General features: G+C 41.0%; 3 protein-coding genes across 17 annotated transcripts in view; 1 reads left to right on the top strand and 2 right to left on the bottom strand.

The window, feature by feature from the left end:
• Positions 1-6208, top strand: part of magi2b (membrane associated guanylate kinase, WW and PDZ domain containing 2b) — a 93510-nt gene extending 87302 nt beyond the window's left edge. For 11 of the 15 annotated variants that reach the window (XM_011476269.4, XM_011476267.4, XM_011476268.4 and 8 more), the window contains exons 19-22: positions 160-379; positions 481-624; positions 931-1069; positions 3412-6208. In XM_011476269.4, coding sequence (XP_011474571.1) covers positions 160-379; positions 481-624; positions 931-1069; positions 3412-4097 — 1189 coding nt within the window. In that variant the 3' untranslated portion in view covers positions 4098-6208. Of the gene's footprint in view, positions 1-159; positions 380-480; positions 625-930; positions 1070-1993; positions 2083-3411 lie in introns of all 15 variants that reach the window. The other 4 variants (XM_020703674.3, XM_078948876.1, XM_078948877.1 and 1 more) reach the window with 1 other exon arrangement.
• Positions 6209-6712: 504 nt separating this feature from the next.
• ergic2 (ERGIC and golgi 2) lies at positions 6713-14759 on the bottom strand. Its single transcript, XM_004069702.5, has 13 exons — positions 14251-14759; positions 14053-14161; positions 13932-13978; positions 11398-11465; positions 11249-11289; positions 10889-10990; positions 10722-10811; positions 9748-9803; positions 9201-9299; positions 8562-8659; positions 8289-8451; positions 7056-7135; positions 6713-6976 (listed from the first exon to the last, which is right to left on the bottom strand). Exons 1-13 carry the CDS (start codon positions 14354-14356, stop codon positions 6914-6916), a joined length of 1122 nt encoding a protein of 373 aa, XP_004069750.1. The 5' UTR covers positions 14357-14759; the 3' UTR covers positions 6713-6913.
• Positions 14760-14848: 89 nt separating this feature from the next.
• On the bottom strand, positions 14849-17747 carry kxd1 (KxDL motif containing 1). The gene is made up of 5 exons (XM_004069703.4): positions 17596-17747; positions 17317-17429; positions 17009-17161; positions 16501-16547; positions 14849-16391 (listed from the first exon to the last, which is right to left on the bottom strand). The coding sequence occupies exons 2-5, from the start codon at positions 17412-17414 to the stop codon at positions 16135-16137; spliced, it is 555 nt and encodes a 184-aa protein (XP_004069751.1). The 5' UTR covers positions 17415-17429; positions 17596-17747; the 3' UTR covers positions 14849-16134.
• Between the last annotated feature and the right edge of the window lie 442 nt (positions 17748-18189).

Here is an 18189-nt window from a genome sequence, read left to right as displayed (position 1 = left end):
CATCACTTAGCGCCTACAGTGTTTGTTAATAATTTACCCCGCCGATGTTTTTATAATTCAGGAGCTTTGCAATCAGACCCTGGTAGGTGCAAGTTTGGGTTGAAGACACCTCCCTCAGCTGCAGACTCACACCCAATCTCCGGTTTTCCATCTTCTCAGGTCAGAGGTCAAAGCCAGACAAGATGTCAAACCGGACTTCCACCATCCTCCATTTACTGACTATCGGCAGCCTCCTGTGGACTACCGTCACCCACCTGTGACTGATTATCGGCAGCCGCCCACGCTGGACTATCGACACCCACCTGGTCTGCTGGACTTCAGGCAGCACCCTGCAGCTGCACAGTTCCCACTGGGGATCCCTTCTGACTTCAGACTACAGGTAGAGCTAAACCAGCACCTGTCTGCCTCTGTTTACAGACTCAAACCCCAATCCACATCACATCACACCTGTGTAAAACTGTTCCTCAATTTCTGCTGCAGGACTATGATTACTTCACTGTGGAGCTGGAGAAAAGCACCAAAGGGTTCGGCTTCAGTATCCGAGGAGGCCGAGAGTACAGCATGGATCTATTCGTGCTGCGCCTTGCAGAGGATGGTCCTGCCATAAGAAATGGAAGAATGAGGGTAAGCTCTAGAAATGTCATGAGAGTGAAATCCATCCGCACTAAGGTGCAGAAATGCTGTTTTTTTTATAACTTCTTCATTAAAACTGAATTCATTTTCACACCCGCAGCTCAGGATATAAACCCATGTTCAACCATCTGTGCCCCTGTGTCAGCATTGAGCCAGAGTCTCCCTCTGCTCACATTTAAACAGTCGTGTTTCCGTGTTCCTGAGAAAAACACTCCAGTTTTTTCCCATGATGCTCAGCAGACATTCACCTGCACGTGGATAAACAGGTTTTCTGACAGATGTGTGTGCCTCCTTCAGGTAGGGGATCAGATCATAGAGATCAACGGCGACAGCACTCGAGACATGACTCATGCCCGGGCCATCGAGCTCATCAAGGCGGGGGGCAGGCGGGTCAGGCTGCTGCTGAAGAGGGGAACCGGACAGGTGCCAGAATACGGTGGGTTTTCTGGACCCACATTTTAGTGTGCAAATGCCTTCATGTCTACTTGATCTCCTGTTCTATGTTGTATTTTCTTTTCATCTTCTATTCAGCATCGCTGTTTTTAACAATCTTAGGAAAATTTTTCAAGTTTTACTCAAAAGATTAACGCACATCAGTCAGTATCTTTCTGCACTGACCTACTTTTGTTTCTCCCATCTTTCACCTGAAAATGAGCTTTTCTTCAAAGTCCCACTCCAATCATCTTTTGATCTATTTTAAGTGTTCCCATTGGTCTTTACATTATGATTATCCTGTTTTTACCTAAAAATCAAAAAAACTTTTTTCGTTTTCTAGGACATAATTCCTGCAGAATTACAGTAGTTCATTAGAAATTCACCTCTGAGTTGTGGGTGGAACTGTTGGCATGGATTAAGCCCGCCCCCTTTCCCATCATACATCTGTTTACATGCTCTCCCACTAGCTTACAGCCCCTCACAACCCTAAACTAACATTTTCTGGTGCAACAAAAATGGTGAGAAATATTGTAGCTATCCAGCCGTACAGTTTTCAGCCAGATCCCAGCTCAGACATGAAAAATGAAGATGTACATGGATCTAGTAGATTTAGTAGTCTACAAGTAGATGCTTTAGAATTGAGCAAAACAGGGAGCTTGTGGCTTGCCCTTCAAACTGCATTTTTGTGTCGTTTCAATAAAGAAATACTCAGAAACGCAATTTTAAGCTTAATTTTCTTTATATATGTCATCCATCATTGTAAAAATGCCACAAGAACATGTTAAAAATACCATTTTCAGAGTTATTTGAAGAATCATAAACTATAGAAAACCATAATAAATTTCTACTCTATAACTTTCATGTGTTATTAGCCCCCTGCTTTAAGTCTAATGATTAGCATAGGCTTCTACTTGCCTCCCCTTAGGAATGGTACCTTCCAACCTCTCCATGTGCATGAAAGGTGACACACTAAGCTCCCCCTATTTCTTCCTAATGGGCCACTCTAAAGACACGGTTTGTGAAAAATTGCATGTCTCTCTCTCTTTCCCTATTGATTAATCTGTGTGGTTTGTGGATGTTCTCTCTGCATGCATTTGTACTGCTGATCATTTACGCATGCAGAAAATCCCAGCAGGGTGTGAGTCTATGTATTTGCGTGCAGTAAAAGGGCAATATGGTTTCAAGAGTATCTCTAGATGCAAGTGTATCATCTAAGCGATAGCTGTGAAAGTGTTGGTGTGAAATAAGTGTCTTTATGGCTGCACAGGATCAGTCACACAACCACAAAAAAATGTGAACAGTCTTCAAGCACTGAAGCAATCCTGGAAACTCATTAGGGGTGTAACGATTCATTTTAACCCTTGTGCTATCTTAGGTGACCCCACCCTTTCATTGACGTGTTCTCCCCACCATGACAAAGGTGGATAAAGGTGGAAAGATTTCATGTAATCCATGGACACCAGTGAAGATCACAAATCATTGAAGAAAAAAGGTTCAGCGCACTGTCTAGTGGGTCTAGATGACCCAATTACCAATGTTAAAGTGCCTGGGATAGCACAAGGGTTAACAACAATTTGATTCTTATCATAATTTGTGTTTGTGATCGATTCATACTCGATGTTTGTTCATTTTGAACAATCCGTTTCACTGACCTAAATTCGATCCGGAATGTGTTTAGCCAAAAATTCAACCAGTGTGACTCAGAGCTAAATACCTGGGTACTGAACAATGCAGGGGAAGTTTTCCAGATTTCTTGTATTTCTTGCAAGATAATCAAGTGTAAATGAAATATGTGTACAAGTAAGTAAACCATAATGAATGGCAAATCCAATCACCTTTTAGTTTCCTAACGTTCAGCCCACTGTTGTTTTCCACATCAAAATTATACAAACAGAACATGATTAGAACATTCTACCACACTATATGGTTGCATGTCTTTGCTAAACTCAAAGTGTTTCCACATGCTGACATCACGTGTGTGTTGTCCGCTGTGATGCACTCGGTCGTTTCTGCGTTTTAGTAAAATAAACCCACCATGCCTCAATCCAAATGGTATTTTCCATGATCGATATGATCGATTTATTTAATATGAAATGATCATATAATGCTATAGGTTGATAAACTTGCTTCAGACAGATCAATGTGGTTGGATATATCAGTTGATTGTTACACCCCTAAAACTCGTTCATAACTGCATGCAACTTTGATTTGAGCTGGAATGATGTCCCTTTCTCTTTTTCCTGCTTCTCTCCCTTCTTTCAGCCTCTGTTTGCATGTGAATGTAGGATAGTCCTCCTTGCTCTGCTCATTTCTCACGCAACTGATTTCTTTCCTCTCTGACAGACTGTGCCAGCCCCTGGGATTCCCTTTCTTCAGTCCACTTTGCCCTGCAGGAAGTGATCCTGGACCCCCTCCTGAATCCATCGCTGTCATCCAGTTCAGTCTCAGCCCCAGATTCCTCTCTAAAGCTCCCTCTAGAGGCCACAGTGTGCATGGCAGACAAAGCTCCACTGCTGACAGACCGCAGCTCCAGAGGGGCTACAGGTGGCAGGTCCACCGAGCAGAAATCCACAATCCGGATGCAAGGTACCCTTCAGGGGTCTGGAGAGACGGACTGTGGATGTAGTGACAAACATGGAGCTTTACCTTCTAAGAATGTTGGAAGATCATTGGAGAGAAGAGAAAGGCAGAGGGAGACTTGCTCCCCCTGCTGTGAAATAAAGAGCCTACAAACACAGACATCAAGCACCGCTTGGCCCTGGAATCACTCTCCGAGTGTGAATTTGAACGGAGGATCTCTTAGCAGTGGAGATAAACACGTCAACCTCCAGGAGAGGCTCCAGTCCAGAGGACTGATCTCCAGGGAAGACGAGAAGGCTGGAGGCCACAGTGTGATCTGCTGCCCTTCTAAAACGATGGGAGATCCAGCAGCGGCGAGCGCAACTGCCTCCTCAGAGCTCTGGAACATGCCCGGGTGTGACAAACTGCCTGGAACCCTGAGGTCCTGGACCTCCACAGTGAGCAGGTAGAGCGGATCCATCTGGTTGGGCTGGACCATTCCACAAGGTCACACCCTCAGTTCCCCATCCGAAACAAAACTAGTATGGCCTCTCTGTCCCGTTTCCTCCTCCATCTGCTCATAGAGTTTTCTTTTATATTTCATTTGTTTGTACAAAAAAGATTATTACACCCACCACCTTAAAGAAAAACCTTCACAGTCTAAATCCGACAGAGACCCTCACACATGAGGATGGAGCAACAGCATCTTGTCCTGAGAGTAGCTGCTCAGCTGCATCTGACTTGACTTGGTTAGAGCAATGAGGCCTGACATGCAAGAAAAAAAGGGAGATTTTACTTTTACTCCATTTTTGAGCAGAGTGAAGAAGATTAAGACTATTAAAACAGAGGCAGTGGAACTGAAACGGACTATATGTTCCCCGCCTACCACTGCGATATATTGTAAATGTAAAGATGTGAAAAATAACTTCATTTGGTATTCTCAAAAACAGACCAATTGATGTTTTTGAGCAAGTGTTGTAGTTAGAAACATACAAAAATATGAGAGAAACATCACAGGCCAGTATTTTAGAATAAGTCTGAACGGCCTCGTCTATATCTACATATCAAAGACTGCCCAGGTCACCAAACCCAGACTGCTGAAGGAAGCGGGGTTTGTGTGCACGGATGTAAAAAAAAAACAAAAAAAAAAACAACTCAGACAATGACTTGCTAGTCTTTTAGAGAATACAGCATCATCTGTGGAGCAGCTGGTTGCCATGTGAGACGAGTGGTTTTTGGTTCCCCATCATTTCTGAATGACTGAAAACAGTTAGCTTAGTAAGAACTCCTGATTTATGTGTGCAACCTGATCGCAACCATGCAGAGTTCAAATCTGTCACCCATCAAACAGAAAAACTTTGTCCGGTCTCCCATTTCTATGCCTTTTACTGTGCTAAGTGTACCACATCACTGTGGGAGCGGGGACGAGGAGGCCGATGGTCGCGAGGAGGGGCAGAGTGCCTTACTCAAACTAAAGCAGGAGGTGCTGTTGTGGTTTGTTTTGGGACCACGGTGATCATGCACACATCAGCGAAATGCTGAGTCGCAGGGCCTGTTTTTTTCCCTCAGATGTGACACCAAGCAGTATTTATGCTGATGCACTCTCAGCTGTGAAAGCTCATCGGTGTCTGTGATTGACCATGTCCCAGAAAGAGAAGAAAAAAATGTAGCCTGGAGCATCCCAGCCTCTTAAATCATGCAGAGCTTTTCATGCCTACAAGGATATGATGGGCCAGTTTCTGCTCTTCAGTTTTGCCTGTTTGACAGGTTACGTTCCTGGTAAGTAGGAGCAGTGTTGCAATTTAGAGCTAAATTTGAGATGATCCAGGAAATCAATTCCATTTTTGTTTCATCGCAAAATCTTTGTCACGCAAAGACTGAGTTATTTTATTTATTAATCTTATTTTATCATTATTTCCTTTCAAAAATATAGCTTTTGTGAACTGAAAGGACCAGCATGACCACACACCCACATTTGTATTTGTAAGCGACTGGTAATGCTGGGTTTTTTTCCAGCGGTGCACCTGAGTCCTAGCAAGTCCACCGAGAATCGATCTCCAGCTGCAGCCAAACATGTTTTTGATGTTTTTTCGAGTCGACCAAACTGTGGATCGTGTGAAAAAGTTGTCAAAATGTTAGCGAGGAGCATGACGATACGTCACTAGGCTGTAGAAATGTGTTCACCGTAAGTACATATGTCAGAGTTTAGAAAAAGGACGAGATCATCAAACCCTCTGTCTCCATCCGGGCTACCCCCCTCCCTGCCTGCTGTGACCGGTTTTAAACAGAGTGAAAAAGCTGCTTATGGAAACATTTGAAGGATGGCACGATCAGACCCTCCCCCATTGAAAACAAGTATAACTGTGTAGTGTTAATTGTGTACTATTCACCTTGTACAGCTGTATTCCTACAAATATGGTTTACTGTATCATTGATACTGTAGTTTCAAAGACGTGAACAACTATTTTTATGAAATGCGACAGTACTGATATTACATTTTGCTAAAAAAAATACAAAAAAAACTTGTTTACTGAAAGATATTCTGAAATATTGTCAAATAAACTCTTGACATAGTGTAAAATGATTGCAGATTGTTGCTTAAACTGAACCAGATCTGAAACAGTGATCCACAGAATGCTTTCTCGCCGTTTGTGCAGAAAAATGGACCGTAATGTTCAGGTTTCAGCTTCAAAATAAGTTTTTATATACATATATATATTTATAAATGTGTTTTGATTTGAACCATTTGCCCACAAAGAAAAACCAATTAAATGCTCTGGATTTGTGCTTTCAATCAAAAGTATGACGGGCACAAGAAAATGGACTTATTTCAGAATAAATATGGATAACAGTTGATGTAAACACAATAAACACCTCATACTTTTGCACACTTTTCTCTCAAAGGCCATGCTTGTTCGTGTTTATCATTAACTGGAGCTGAATCTGAAGGTTTTAGGACGAAAAGGTATATAAATTAGATGAGTTTCATCTGTTCTTTAAGGATATAAGGACCCAAAGTCAGGCTGATTGTCAAGTGATTATAAAACTTGGGATAAGATGCTCAAAATAACCACGACTACTACAGTTTTCTTATTGCAACTTTTTAATGTCAGTTTGGTGGCAGAATCAATTACAAATCTTCACAATTTTTCTCCACAAAATAAAAAAAGTGTCTTTTTTGACTATAAGAATAGTAGTGACACCTTTTTTAAAAACCACTCGTAAACATTTTCCTAAAAAATTCATAGCTCTCTGCAGGTGAATGTCTAGCATCTTGGTTTTCTTGTTATTGGATGTAATTTTCTGCAGGAAATCCATTTTGAACTTCACCCTGTGGGTTCAAAGGAGCCTTTGGAACAAAAAGAAAAACGTTTTTTTTTTGCAGCACAGTCTTAAGTGCATATTTACATTGAAAGTGAAGGTCTTACATCCGGACGTCGGTATGCTCCCATTTTAAAACGACAACATGCTACGTCTACCAAGAATCCCACCAAACCGTGGATCATTCCTGCAAGAAAAAGAAAAAGTAAACACAGGAGAATGTGATGTTTCATTTGAGGGAATTGGAGGAAGTAAGAAAAGATAGGTTTTTGTTTGGCTGAAGACGCAGTGCAGCACTGCAAACAATCAGTTCTTCACAGTTCTGGAATTCTCTCGCTTCTCTGAAGAAATTAGTTTTTTGTATTTTAATTATAACATCAAGATGTTTTAATGTTATGCCTCAGCTAAATAGAAATAATACGTTACGTTTTTTTGAGATCTTCCAGAACACACTGAAGTTAAACTTAATTTTTAACTAAAAGGCAACTAATCTACATCACAAACAGCATGAGCTCCGAAACTGTATTAAGTTTCTGGTGCTAATGGATTCTTTGGTTTCTGTTTATTGCATTAGGCAAGAAATGCTTTTCTGACCTCACAATATTTTGTAGAGTAATGCGATTTCTCTGCAACAGATCTGCTGTCACTGATTTAAATTAAAACTACCATTAAGAGAGTTACAGACTTAAAGTCCCACTCGAATCATCTTTTCATCTATTTTAAAAGTTGAAGAGTTCTCCCCATTTCCCATCATTCCTTTTATTTTTTTACACGCTTCCCTAGCTTACAGCCCCTCACAACCCTTAGATAACATCACCAGTGCAACAAAAATGGCGAGCAATATCGGAGCTATCTAGCCGTAAAAATGTTGAGCCAGATACCAGCTCGGACAAAGACTTACATGGATCTTTTTGTCTGCAAGTGAATGCATCAGAATGGAGCAGAGCAGGGAGCTTGTGGCTTACCATCATGGGTCCCACATCACATCTACAAGCTTTTTCAAACAGCATTTTTTTTGTCTTCTCCTGATTTACGATTTAAATAACAAAATACTCAGAAATGTAGTTTTAATCTTACTTTTCTTTATACATGTCCAGCATTGTAGAAATAAAATGCTACAAGAACATGTTAAGAACACCAAATACATTATTTTACTTTAAAAGGTCAAATCCTCCACTTCTTGGATTCTGTTTTGCTTGTCCTGATTACCAGAAAATGTAAAAAAAAAATATTATAAAAATATATGTAATAGATACTTATTTATGTGATTCTACTTTGAAGCCTATTCTTGAATTGCAAACAAAAAAAGAAGTCAAGTTTTTAAGAAAGTTCATTCCCACCTGTGGTGGAGAAAATGCCTCCAACGATGCCGCAGAGCCTGACCAGAAATTTCCAGAAAGGCATGTGTTGTTCAGTGACTTTGACCATAAGTGAGCTGATATCATATTTCATAAAGATTCCAGAGACTCCATGGCTGCCTGCAGCATGGTTTATTACACGTTCCTGCCAGAAGACAATAAGAAAATAAATAAAATCAAGCTTTTTCCATCAGACTGCTACACCCAATGATTGGAAAAAACCAAACCAGACTGATGGGCGGTATTAAATCGTACCCTCTCTGTGACTGAATACTGATGCGTCTCTGCAGAGACTTTGTACGTGTTGAGCTTGGTTGGCACTATGGTGATAAAGTACTGGAACATGTGGTTATCTACAGAAAGAAATGTGAGTAATCAGTTACATCAAAAACAATTATCAGTCATGGCTACATTATAGAATACTTGGCACCTTTTTACTGTCAAAACTAAAAGCAGACACATAACACTGATGCGGAGAGAATATATCACAGAAAAACTGACCATCTGAGCTTCTTCAGGAACCTGAGTATCGAAACACGTTTTTAATGTTTGTTGCTTTTTCAAACTCTCCAAACAAACTGATATTTTCCCCACTCTCCATGCTGTAGGAACCTCATGAAATGGCAGAACATTACTTCCTCTGTGATGTCTTGTGGGGCAATAAAGGTGAAATGAGCGCTCCATGAAAACAGGAGCTAGAACGCAGCTGCACATCACAACGAGGCATCAAACAGCTAATTTCCCCAATACGGCTCCTAATGTGGAAGGTGGAACCACTGTTTTATGACCAATAGCTGCAGATGAAGACTCGAGATGACCCGCGTGTTTGACTCCTTCAGGCTCTATGCTAGTTTCTGCTGCAGGAAACCACAGATGCTAACATCGCACACTTACAGTCTGCAGCGATTTTCTCCGTCCCATCCAGAGGACTGATGAGTCCGGGAATTGCTTCTCCAAAGGACAAGTGGTCAATCCGGTGAGAGAAGTTATAAGCTGAAACACAACGTCAAAACATATGACCCAAATGAATATATCTACACAACAGGTGGCAGACCTCCATAAATCCAAAGCAAGTTAACTACTTAACACTTAATGATTAAAACAGTAAAAACAGAATTTTAGAAGGGATGCACGATGCCATGGTGGTTAGCGCTCTTGTCTAGAAGGTTCAAATCCTAGTTGCAAACTTTCAGTGAGGAGTTTGCATGTTCTTGCCGCGCATGTGTGGGTTTTCTCTGGGATCTCCAGCTTCCTCCCACAGTCCAAAAACATGCTTCATAGGTTTACTGGGAACTCTAAAAGTGTCCCCAGAAGTGACTGTATGTGCGAGCATGTGGCCCTGCAACAGACTGGGTGCCTCCCCCTTCCTGGGATAGGCTCCAGCAACACCAAAAGGGATTCAGGGAGTTCATGAGGGGATTGGTTGAAAAATGAAACTTACAGTCATGGCTGACAAGGGCCGCAAGGTGGGCGTGGCCTCTGGGATGAGGAATTGACCTGCAAGAAAAACCCAAAGGTCTGCTGTCAGCCGCAGAAAAGCCTTTGTTCAAATGGAAAAGTCACAGAAAATCTGAGACAGCTCTGCATTAACCACAAGTAGGAACATCTCCGAAACAAGAGCAGACTTTTTCAGGAAACAGGATCAGCTGCACAGCAGACATAATCCAACTAAACAAAAAACCATGTCAGCGCCGCAAAGTCCAGAATGCTCTTTAAAAGTAAGTCAAAGGTGCCACCACCTCTAAGAAACATAAGAACAAACTGTCCTTGCAATGTCTAATCCACTCCTTTGTTCTCTTCAAAATATTATAGTAAATTTAGGAAAACACATTAATTGGTAAATGGTAAATGGCGTATATTTATATAGCGCCTTTTTTTTCTCCCTTCTTCAAAGGCCCAAAGCGCTTTACAGTCACAGGCCCATACACACACATTCACACACTGGTGGCGGCTCCGCTGCCGAACACTGGCGCCAGCCTTCCACCAGAGGCACAGTGGGAAATCGAACCCGCAAACTTCCGATCAGATGTCAACCGCCCTACCACTGTACCATGGCCGCCCCCAAAACTTACAATTTTTTACAAAACCTTTTTTCTTTTTTTTTTCCAGTCGTCTTTCATTGTTTAGCATTATACTTAGGTATAATTTTATTAAGTTTGTGCAAATGTCCCATCTGTCTTTTAAATGTTTTAAAAGTTAAAAGAAACCCCTAAAACTAAAAACATTATTTCCCCATCAGGACCATTTATGTATTTAGGAATAGAGTATCTGCAGTTAAAAAAACAAAGGACTACACCTCAAAAAAAGTGTTTTGTGCGATCAAGATGCAGCAGTTTAAATGTATGCATCGCATAGGTAAGGTATATGACACAAAGTGAAACTTTTGATAAATATCCTCACTACACGAGTACATACTTGCCGACAGTGATGTGGAAATTTCCTGCAACTTTATTAACATAAAGATGTCCGTGTATTCTGCAGGCGTTAGGGGGGCTTGAACTGTCCCTACAAACAAAACAAGGATGAAAACATGAAGTGTGTCGATGCTGCCACTGTTTAAACAAAAGAAGCTAATTTATTACCTCTGAGTCTTTGCAGGTTGAGCTCCTTTCACTGCCGTCTTAAACAGCACATCCTGCAGAGAGTGCTCAACTTTCAAGCGCTCCTGGATGTGCAGAAGAGTTCTGATGGAGACAACGGGAGAAAGAAGCATATTTGGATGAAATGAGTTTGAGATGCTTTTTCCCCACAGAGGCATCAAAGTATGGAAAAGTACTGGTTTTGGTTGCTAAGCAATGACGTATTGATAATTGCTCTCAGTCAAACATGCAGCTGTTTCAGTTTTTTTGTTAAGTGAATACAACAAAATAGCATTGAAACCTTAGTTATTCCCCTTTGACATGCTAAATGTGTGAAAAGCTTATAAATGACGTGAATCTTACATGTGCCATAATCTTTCATCAGGTGACAATTCAAAATTAACCTGAGGTGTAAAGGGGGGAAAAATGTTAAGACAAGGATATAAAACAGTCAAACCAAAAATATATTCAGATCACAAAAGATTTAAAAAAAAACACAATAGTTCCCTTACTGGCTCATAATTTAAACCATCAGACGCAACCATTGTCTCTGCTAAATCAAGGACATCCGCACCAATGTCTGTGTAGGAGCACACAACAGGTTAAACAGGTTGGTGGACCAGAAAAGTCTACCCTCAGTTACACTTGGACACATTTTCTACACTATTGTCAAGAAAAGCATAATAAATCCTCTTTATTATAAAACTGAAACATGTTAATAAAGTTACACCTCCTTTGGGGTTAAGCTTATTATAAACAGATTAAGTTGATTTTGCACCAAAAATCCACAGTTTGAGATGCATTTTAGTAGTTTCTAATAGTAGTCTTGTATTCATGAATCTTCTTTCTCTTTCGGCTTTTCCCATCAGGGGTCGCCACAGCGAATCATCCTTTTCCACCTCACTCTATCATGAACATCTTCTATCCTAACATTAGCCAACTTCATGTCCTCTGTTAAGACATCCATATATCTCCTCTTTGGCCGTCCTCTTGCCCTCCGGCCAGGCAGCTCCATCTCCAACATCCTTCTACCAATATATCCACTATCCCTCCTCTGAACATGTCCAAACCATCTCAGTCTGGCTTCTCTGACTTTGTCGCTAACACAGGCAACATGAGCCGTCCCTCTGATGTACTCGTTCCTTATCCTGTCTAACCTGGTCACTCCTAAGGAGAACCTCAACATCTTCATCTCTGCTACCTCCATCTCAGCCTCTTGTCTCTGTCTCACTGCTACCGTCTCTAACCCATAGAGCAGAGCTGGTCTCACCACTGTCTTGTACACCTTTCCTTTGAGTCTTGCTGGCACTTTTCTGTCACACAACACTCCTGACACTTTCCTCCAACCGCTCCAACCTGCCTGCACTCGCCTCTTCACCTCTTTTCCACAATCCCCATCACACTGAACTGTTGACCCCAAGTACTTAAACTCCTGCACCTTCTTCACCTCAGCCCCCTGTAACCTAACGCTTCTACCTTGATCCCTCTCGTTCAGACACATGTATTCTGTCTTACTACGACTGACCTTCATACCTCTTCTTTCCAGAGCAAACCTCCACCTCTCTAGCTGTTCCTCCACCTGCTCTCTACTCTCACTGCAAATTACAATGTCATCCGCAAACATCATTGTCCAGGGAGATTCCTGTCTTACCTCGTCTGTCAGCCTGTCCATCAGCATAGCAAACAAAAAAGGACTCAAAGCTGATCCTTGGTGTAGTCCCACCTCCACTTTGAACTCCTCTGTCTGACCTACAGCACATCTCACCACCGTCATACTTCTCTCATACATGTCCTGAACTACTCTGACATACTTCTCTGCCACTCCAGACGACCTCATACAGTACCACAGCTCCTCCCTCGGCACCCTGTCATACGCCTTCTCTAAATCTACGAACACACAATGCAGCTCCTTCTGACCTTCTCTGTACTTTTCCATCAACATTCTCAAAGCAAAAATGGCATCAGTGGTGCTCTTACGGGGCATGAAACCATACTGCTGCTCACAGATCTCCACCTTCTTCCTAAGCCTGGCTTCCACTACTCTTTCCCACAGCTTCATTGTGTGGCTCATCAACTTTATTCCTCTATAGTTGCTGCAGTTCTGCATGTCACCCTTGTTCTTAAAGATCGGGACCAGAACGCTTCTCCTCCATTCCTCAGGCATCTTCTCACTCTCTAAAATCCTATTGAACAACCTTGTTAGAAATTCCACTGCTGTCTCTCCTAGGCACTTCCATACCTCCACAGGTACGTCATCAGGACCAACGGCCTTTCCGCTCTTCATCCTTTTCAGAGCCTTCCTAACCTCATCCTTTCCAATCTCTGCTACTTCCTGCTCCACAACAACCACATCTTCCTCCCTTCTTTCCCTGTCATTTTCCTCGTTCATCAGCTCCTCAAAATACTCCTTCCATCTTTTCTGTACACTCTCCTGGGTTGTTAGCACCTTTCCATCTCTGTCCTTAATCACCCTTATCTGTTGCACGTCCTTCCCATCTCTGTCTCTCTGTCTGGCTAGTCTGTACAAGTCCTTCTCTCCTTCCTTTGTGTCTAACCTGTCATATAGCTCATCGTAAGCTTTCTGTTTGGCCTTTGCCACCTCTCTCTTCACTCTACGCTGCGCTTCCTTGTACTCCTGTCTACCTTCCTCAGTCCTTTCTACATCCCACTTCCTTTTAGCCAACCTCTTCCTCTGGACGCATTCCTGTACTTTCTCATTCCACCACCAAGTCTCTTTACCGTCTTTCCTCTTTCCAGATGACACACCTAGCACCTTCCTACCTGTTTCCCTGATAATCTCTGCTGTAGTTTCCCAGTCCTCTGGGTCCCAGTCTTGTATTCATGAATAAACTGGGAAAAGTTATTAAAAGGTTTTTGATCCACAAAAATAGAAACTGTATATATTTTTTTTATTTTAGACTGTGTCTAAAGAATAGATCAAACAATCTAAAAACACCTTTAAATTCTAACGGAATACTTTCTGCAAAAAAACAAATAACCCAAAAAAATAAAAAACCTTTTTGGCCGTTCGTGTTTCCGTACTTACATTGGCATCTCATAGCCACAGTGATGTCCACGTTTATCCTCAGCTTGCTGTCCACAGAGAACAGTTACAGTTATGTCAAGTCTCTTTAGGAGCCGTGAAATGTCACTTTGTTTGACTTTACCTGCTAAAATCTTTGTCCACCTCATACTCGTACTTCATCCACGTGTTTGTGTACACGAAGAACTCCAGGAAGGCGAGGACAGCCATGAGGGTGAAGGCGATCAGAGACACTGTGGAGAAACACAAAGAATCAGCGCCTGTGTGTGTGTGTATGTGAGTGAGCGGCTCGGACTCGGAGCGGCGCCGTCGTGGGGTTCACCTGTCCCGCCGCTGGCCGTGGACTCCACGTAGCTCTCGGGGACCTTCGGGAAAGCATCCAACTCCTTCACCAGAGTCAGAGCCTTCTTCTTCGTCAGCCTCCTCATCCTGGGACCAACAGCCGGAGTGTATCGACCTCATAAAAACGGAGTCGTTTCTGGATGGCGGTTGTTTCCAGCAGAGTAATAAATAAAGTTCAATGAAATGTTTCCCTGCTGACGTTCTCCGTGACTCGGCTAACAGCAACTTAAGCTAGTTTCTCTGGTAGACGCGGCGGAAATGAACCAACGACCTTTCTCAATCTAAACCGACCGGTCATTTAAAAAATTGATTAGACAAATGTGTTTGCAGTTCGGTGTGTCAGGAAATGAGCCAGAAACGAGGAACCACCAGTAGAGAGGGCTGACGCGTCACTTCCATTTAACCCCATTGTCTATAACTGGTGGATGTTCAGTGATAGCGCCCTCTAGCGGAAGTAGGAATGTTCATATTTCTTGAACGACCCACTCCATTGAAAATCCTGTATTAGTGTTTTTAACATGTTCTTGTGGCATTGCTCTCATTATGAAGCAAATATACAAAGAAAACTACGCTTAAAATGGTGTGTCTTATAATTCTTTATTAAACACGTGATGTAGGACAAGATGCAAAAATGCCATTGGAAAAATCTTGTAGGTGTGATGTAGGTGCTTGATAGATCCATTAATGTCTTTGTTTTCCTTGTCTGAGCTGACATCTGGCTCAAAACTGTACTGCTGGAGAGCTCCGATATTGCTCACCATTTTTGTTGCACCAGTAATGTTAGGTTGGAGTTGTGAGGGGCTGTAAGCTAGCTGGACAGAGTGTAAACAAACGGATGATGGGAAATGAGGGAAGGCTTACTCCCCGCCAACAGTCATGCCCACAACCCAGAAAAGCTCTGCAGAAATGTATGTCCTAGAAAACTACACAGCTTCTTTGATTTTCCCTAAGAACAGCATAGTCATAATTAAAAGACCACTGGGAATGATTTTACAATAGATCAAAAGATGATCAGAGTGGGTCTTTAATTCTCCCCAACTGTGATCCTTTCCACATTTAAGAATTCAATAGGGCATAAACGGGTAACTTTTATTTTGAAAAGCAATGCCAACAAAATCATCTATCTCAGATATTTAAAAAATAATCATGGTATGTTGTTAATAATTACGGTCATAAAATAAATTTACATTTATTTGCATTTAAATTAAATTGTGCCTGCCTTTACCGTTTAAAACAAGAGTTCAGCAAAAATTTGAACACTTGGATTAAAATGTAAATTTTAAGTTTTTATCCTTTGATCCAAATCCAAAATGCACTTACTAGAAAAAAATAATTATATTATTGGTTATATTAATAAATGTATTGTGTTGTTGATTTTCCTTCTTGACAGTCTCTATGACATGCAAATACACATGTATAATGTGTATTTTCAAGCTTCTATTCCCACAGGAAATCTGTTTAATGTGCCAACAGTAACCTTAGGAAAACACTGAAGTTAACAAGGTAAACACAAGACAAGTCTGAATAATACTCTCAGCTATTAGTATATAAATTGAGATCCTTAAACTTGTGCATTTAAGAATGCAGTTTTCGGCCAAAAGTGCATCTTTTTAAAGAAAAGAAAACTACAGTCACCTAATTATTGAAGCCTTTGGATCCTGAATTTTTACATATTTTTATATTCAAACGCTTCACAAGTAAAGTAGCATTTTTCCATTATTTACATTTTATGCAGACATACATCAAGTCAGTATTAGACAATAAAAGAGAAACTTGACCTTTAACAAACAGATGTACCCACTAAAAAAAGAATTTGTTTAAACACAGAGCATGGCCTGTGAACTTTATGTCCATTCTGTTGCTTTTACTCAGCAGGTACAGAGTCAGGACCCTCATCCTGAAGAACTGCTGTCTCTTGGACATCAGAAGTGGGTGTGTCAGGTGGCTCCTGAGAGAGGTCCTCAGAACATCTGCTCACAGTGGGTGAAATCACATCCGGACTTGTGTCACAGGATTCTGTGCTTTGCTCTGAAGTGGCTGTCGTGGTTGTTGTAGCAACGCTTGGAGGAACTGGGTCAAATTCGTCATCTTCATCTTCTGAGATTGGTGACTCGTGGATATCTGAAAGGGACAAAAACGTCTTATGAAAACACTTTTGGGGTGCATGATTTGGTAGAAAAGGAACATAATATTAGATGTTAGTGGAAAAAAAGTCAAAATCTCAACTTACTGGTGAAAGCTTCTGGGTATTGTTTGGCAATTTTCCCTTTTAAAGTCCTAAGAAAAAGAAGAGACAAATCATGAGAAATGTGCATATTCCACATAAGTTTTCTCTTCTGACCCTGAGTGGTGGTTTCCCTCAAGCTTGCAAGACTTTCAGGATAGTTCCTGCTCTTCCTCATCCAGTTTCTACTGCTAGAGAGGTATTCACTAGTACCTGTTGTAATATTGACTGTTTGTTATATCATCAAATGATTAGTACTCCACATGCCTCTCAGACTTAAGGACTGATTTGGATTTTTCCACTCTTGTTGTCTTTTGAATGTTTGTCCATAGATGTTTTGTTCCAGTTTCCACCAGCTTGTGCTAACTTTAAAGCACACTTTGGGGAATCGAATTGGGTTCCACCCTGGATCTCCTGAGGCCAGGGTTTACCATCACACTATTCTATAAAGATATGAACGTGTCAATAGGTTTATAGATAATTGAATACACCTTCTTAAGGTGTAATGACTTACCTAATTCTTCTGAAAATGCTATCCAGATCTTTCTTCATCTCTACCAGGGTGCGGGTGTGGAGTAGGAAGCGGTCATTCATCTGCTGCAGCCTCACATTTGACAGTCCATTGAAGTTTATCAGCATTTCGTTGGTTTTTTCAAACCGATCGAGCCTGTTTCCACAATCAATAGACAGAAAAGACAAAAGACTTTACTTCTAAACTCAACAGTCATTTCACAAAGCAGCAAATCTCCCACATAAACAGACCCCCCCCCCCCCCCCCCCCCCCAACAAAAAAAAATAGATCAATCACAGCACGGAACTTACATGTGTCTCTGAGCCTGGATGATAGCGTTCACGTCCTCAGAGTTAACCATACTCAGCATTCTGCTGCAGAACACGCCAGATGCTGTGGGCTCGTCCATGATTTTTTTTTAAAGCTGCAATTGAAAATCTTCATTAATTCAGAATTTATACAATTCATGGAATTGAAAAACCGTGAAACTATGTATTTTATAGTTTACTACTATGCTACTGCCTGGACGGTTATTTAAATGAACTCGGACGCAAAAATATAAACTAGAAAAGAAAAATCACGTCTCCTACCTCAGAAGAAACAGTTTATGTATTTTGAACTTTGGTTTATTTGATAAAATAAATAAAATATATTCGACAACTGACTGCAAAACAGACAATTTGCTTCCGCATTTATGTCGACTTCCGGTCACAAGACCAGCATTTCCGGTAAAAAAAATGTTTTCCAAAAATGACACTTGCGTATTTTACTCAATGATTTCAATTTCGTTACTCTTAAATATAAACGGGATAAATGTAACATACATTTTCAGTTAACCTTCAGTAAAACTTTATGATGAAACTGTGGTGTCAGTCATGAACGACGGCTTAAAATGACTCGGCAATTGTAAAACTTTAAAGCCGTTTTCCTTGATATACATTTTAATTATTTTAGTTTGATTTAATTTAATTCTAAATGTTATTGCATCGCGCAATCAAAAGATATTTTTTCATCAACTTGTTTCTGCAGTCTGAAACTCGCTCAAATCTAAACAATTTTAGTTGTCGCAGCAGTAAAATGTGAAAGTTGTCAAATTTATTCATGAAATCAGGAAAGAATTGTATCTTAAGTGGGGAAATAGAATGATGACCTACTTAGAAAGCTTAAAAAAATATAATTTTTCA

The sequence above is a fragment of the Oryzias latipes genome, chromosome 6 (genome assembly GCF_053564925.1).
Source record: "Oryzias latipes strain Hd-rR chromosome 6, Olatipes_Hd-rR_3.1".
NCBI lineage: Eukaryota > Metazoa > Chordata > Actinopteri > Beloniformes > Adrianichthyidae > Oryzias > Oryzias latipes.
Note: the sequence above shows the minus strand (reverse complement) of the source record. Positions and strands in the feature narration are given on the sequence as shown.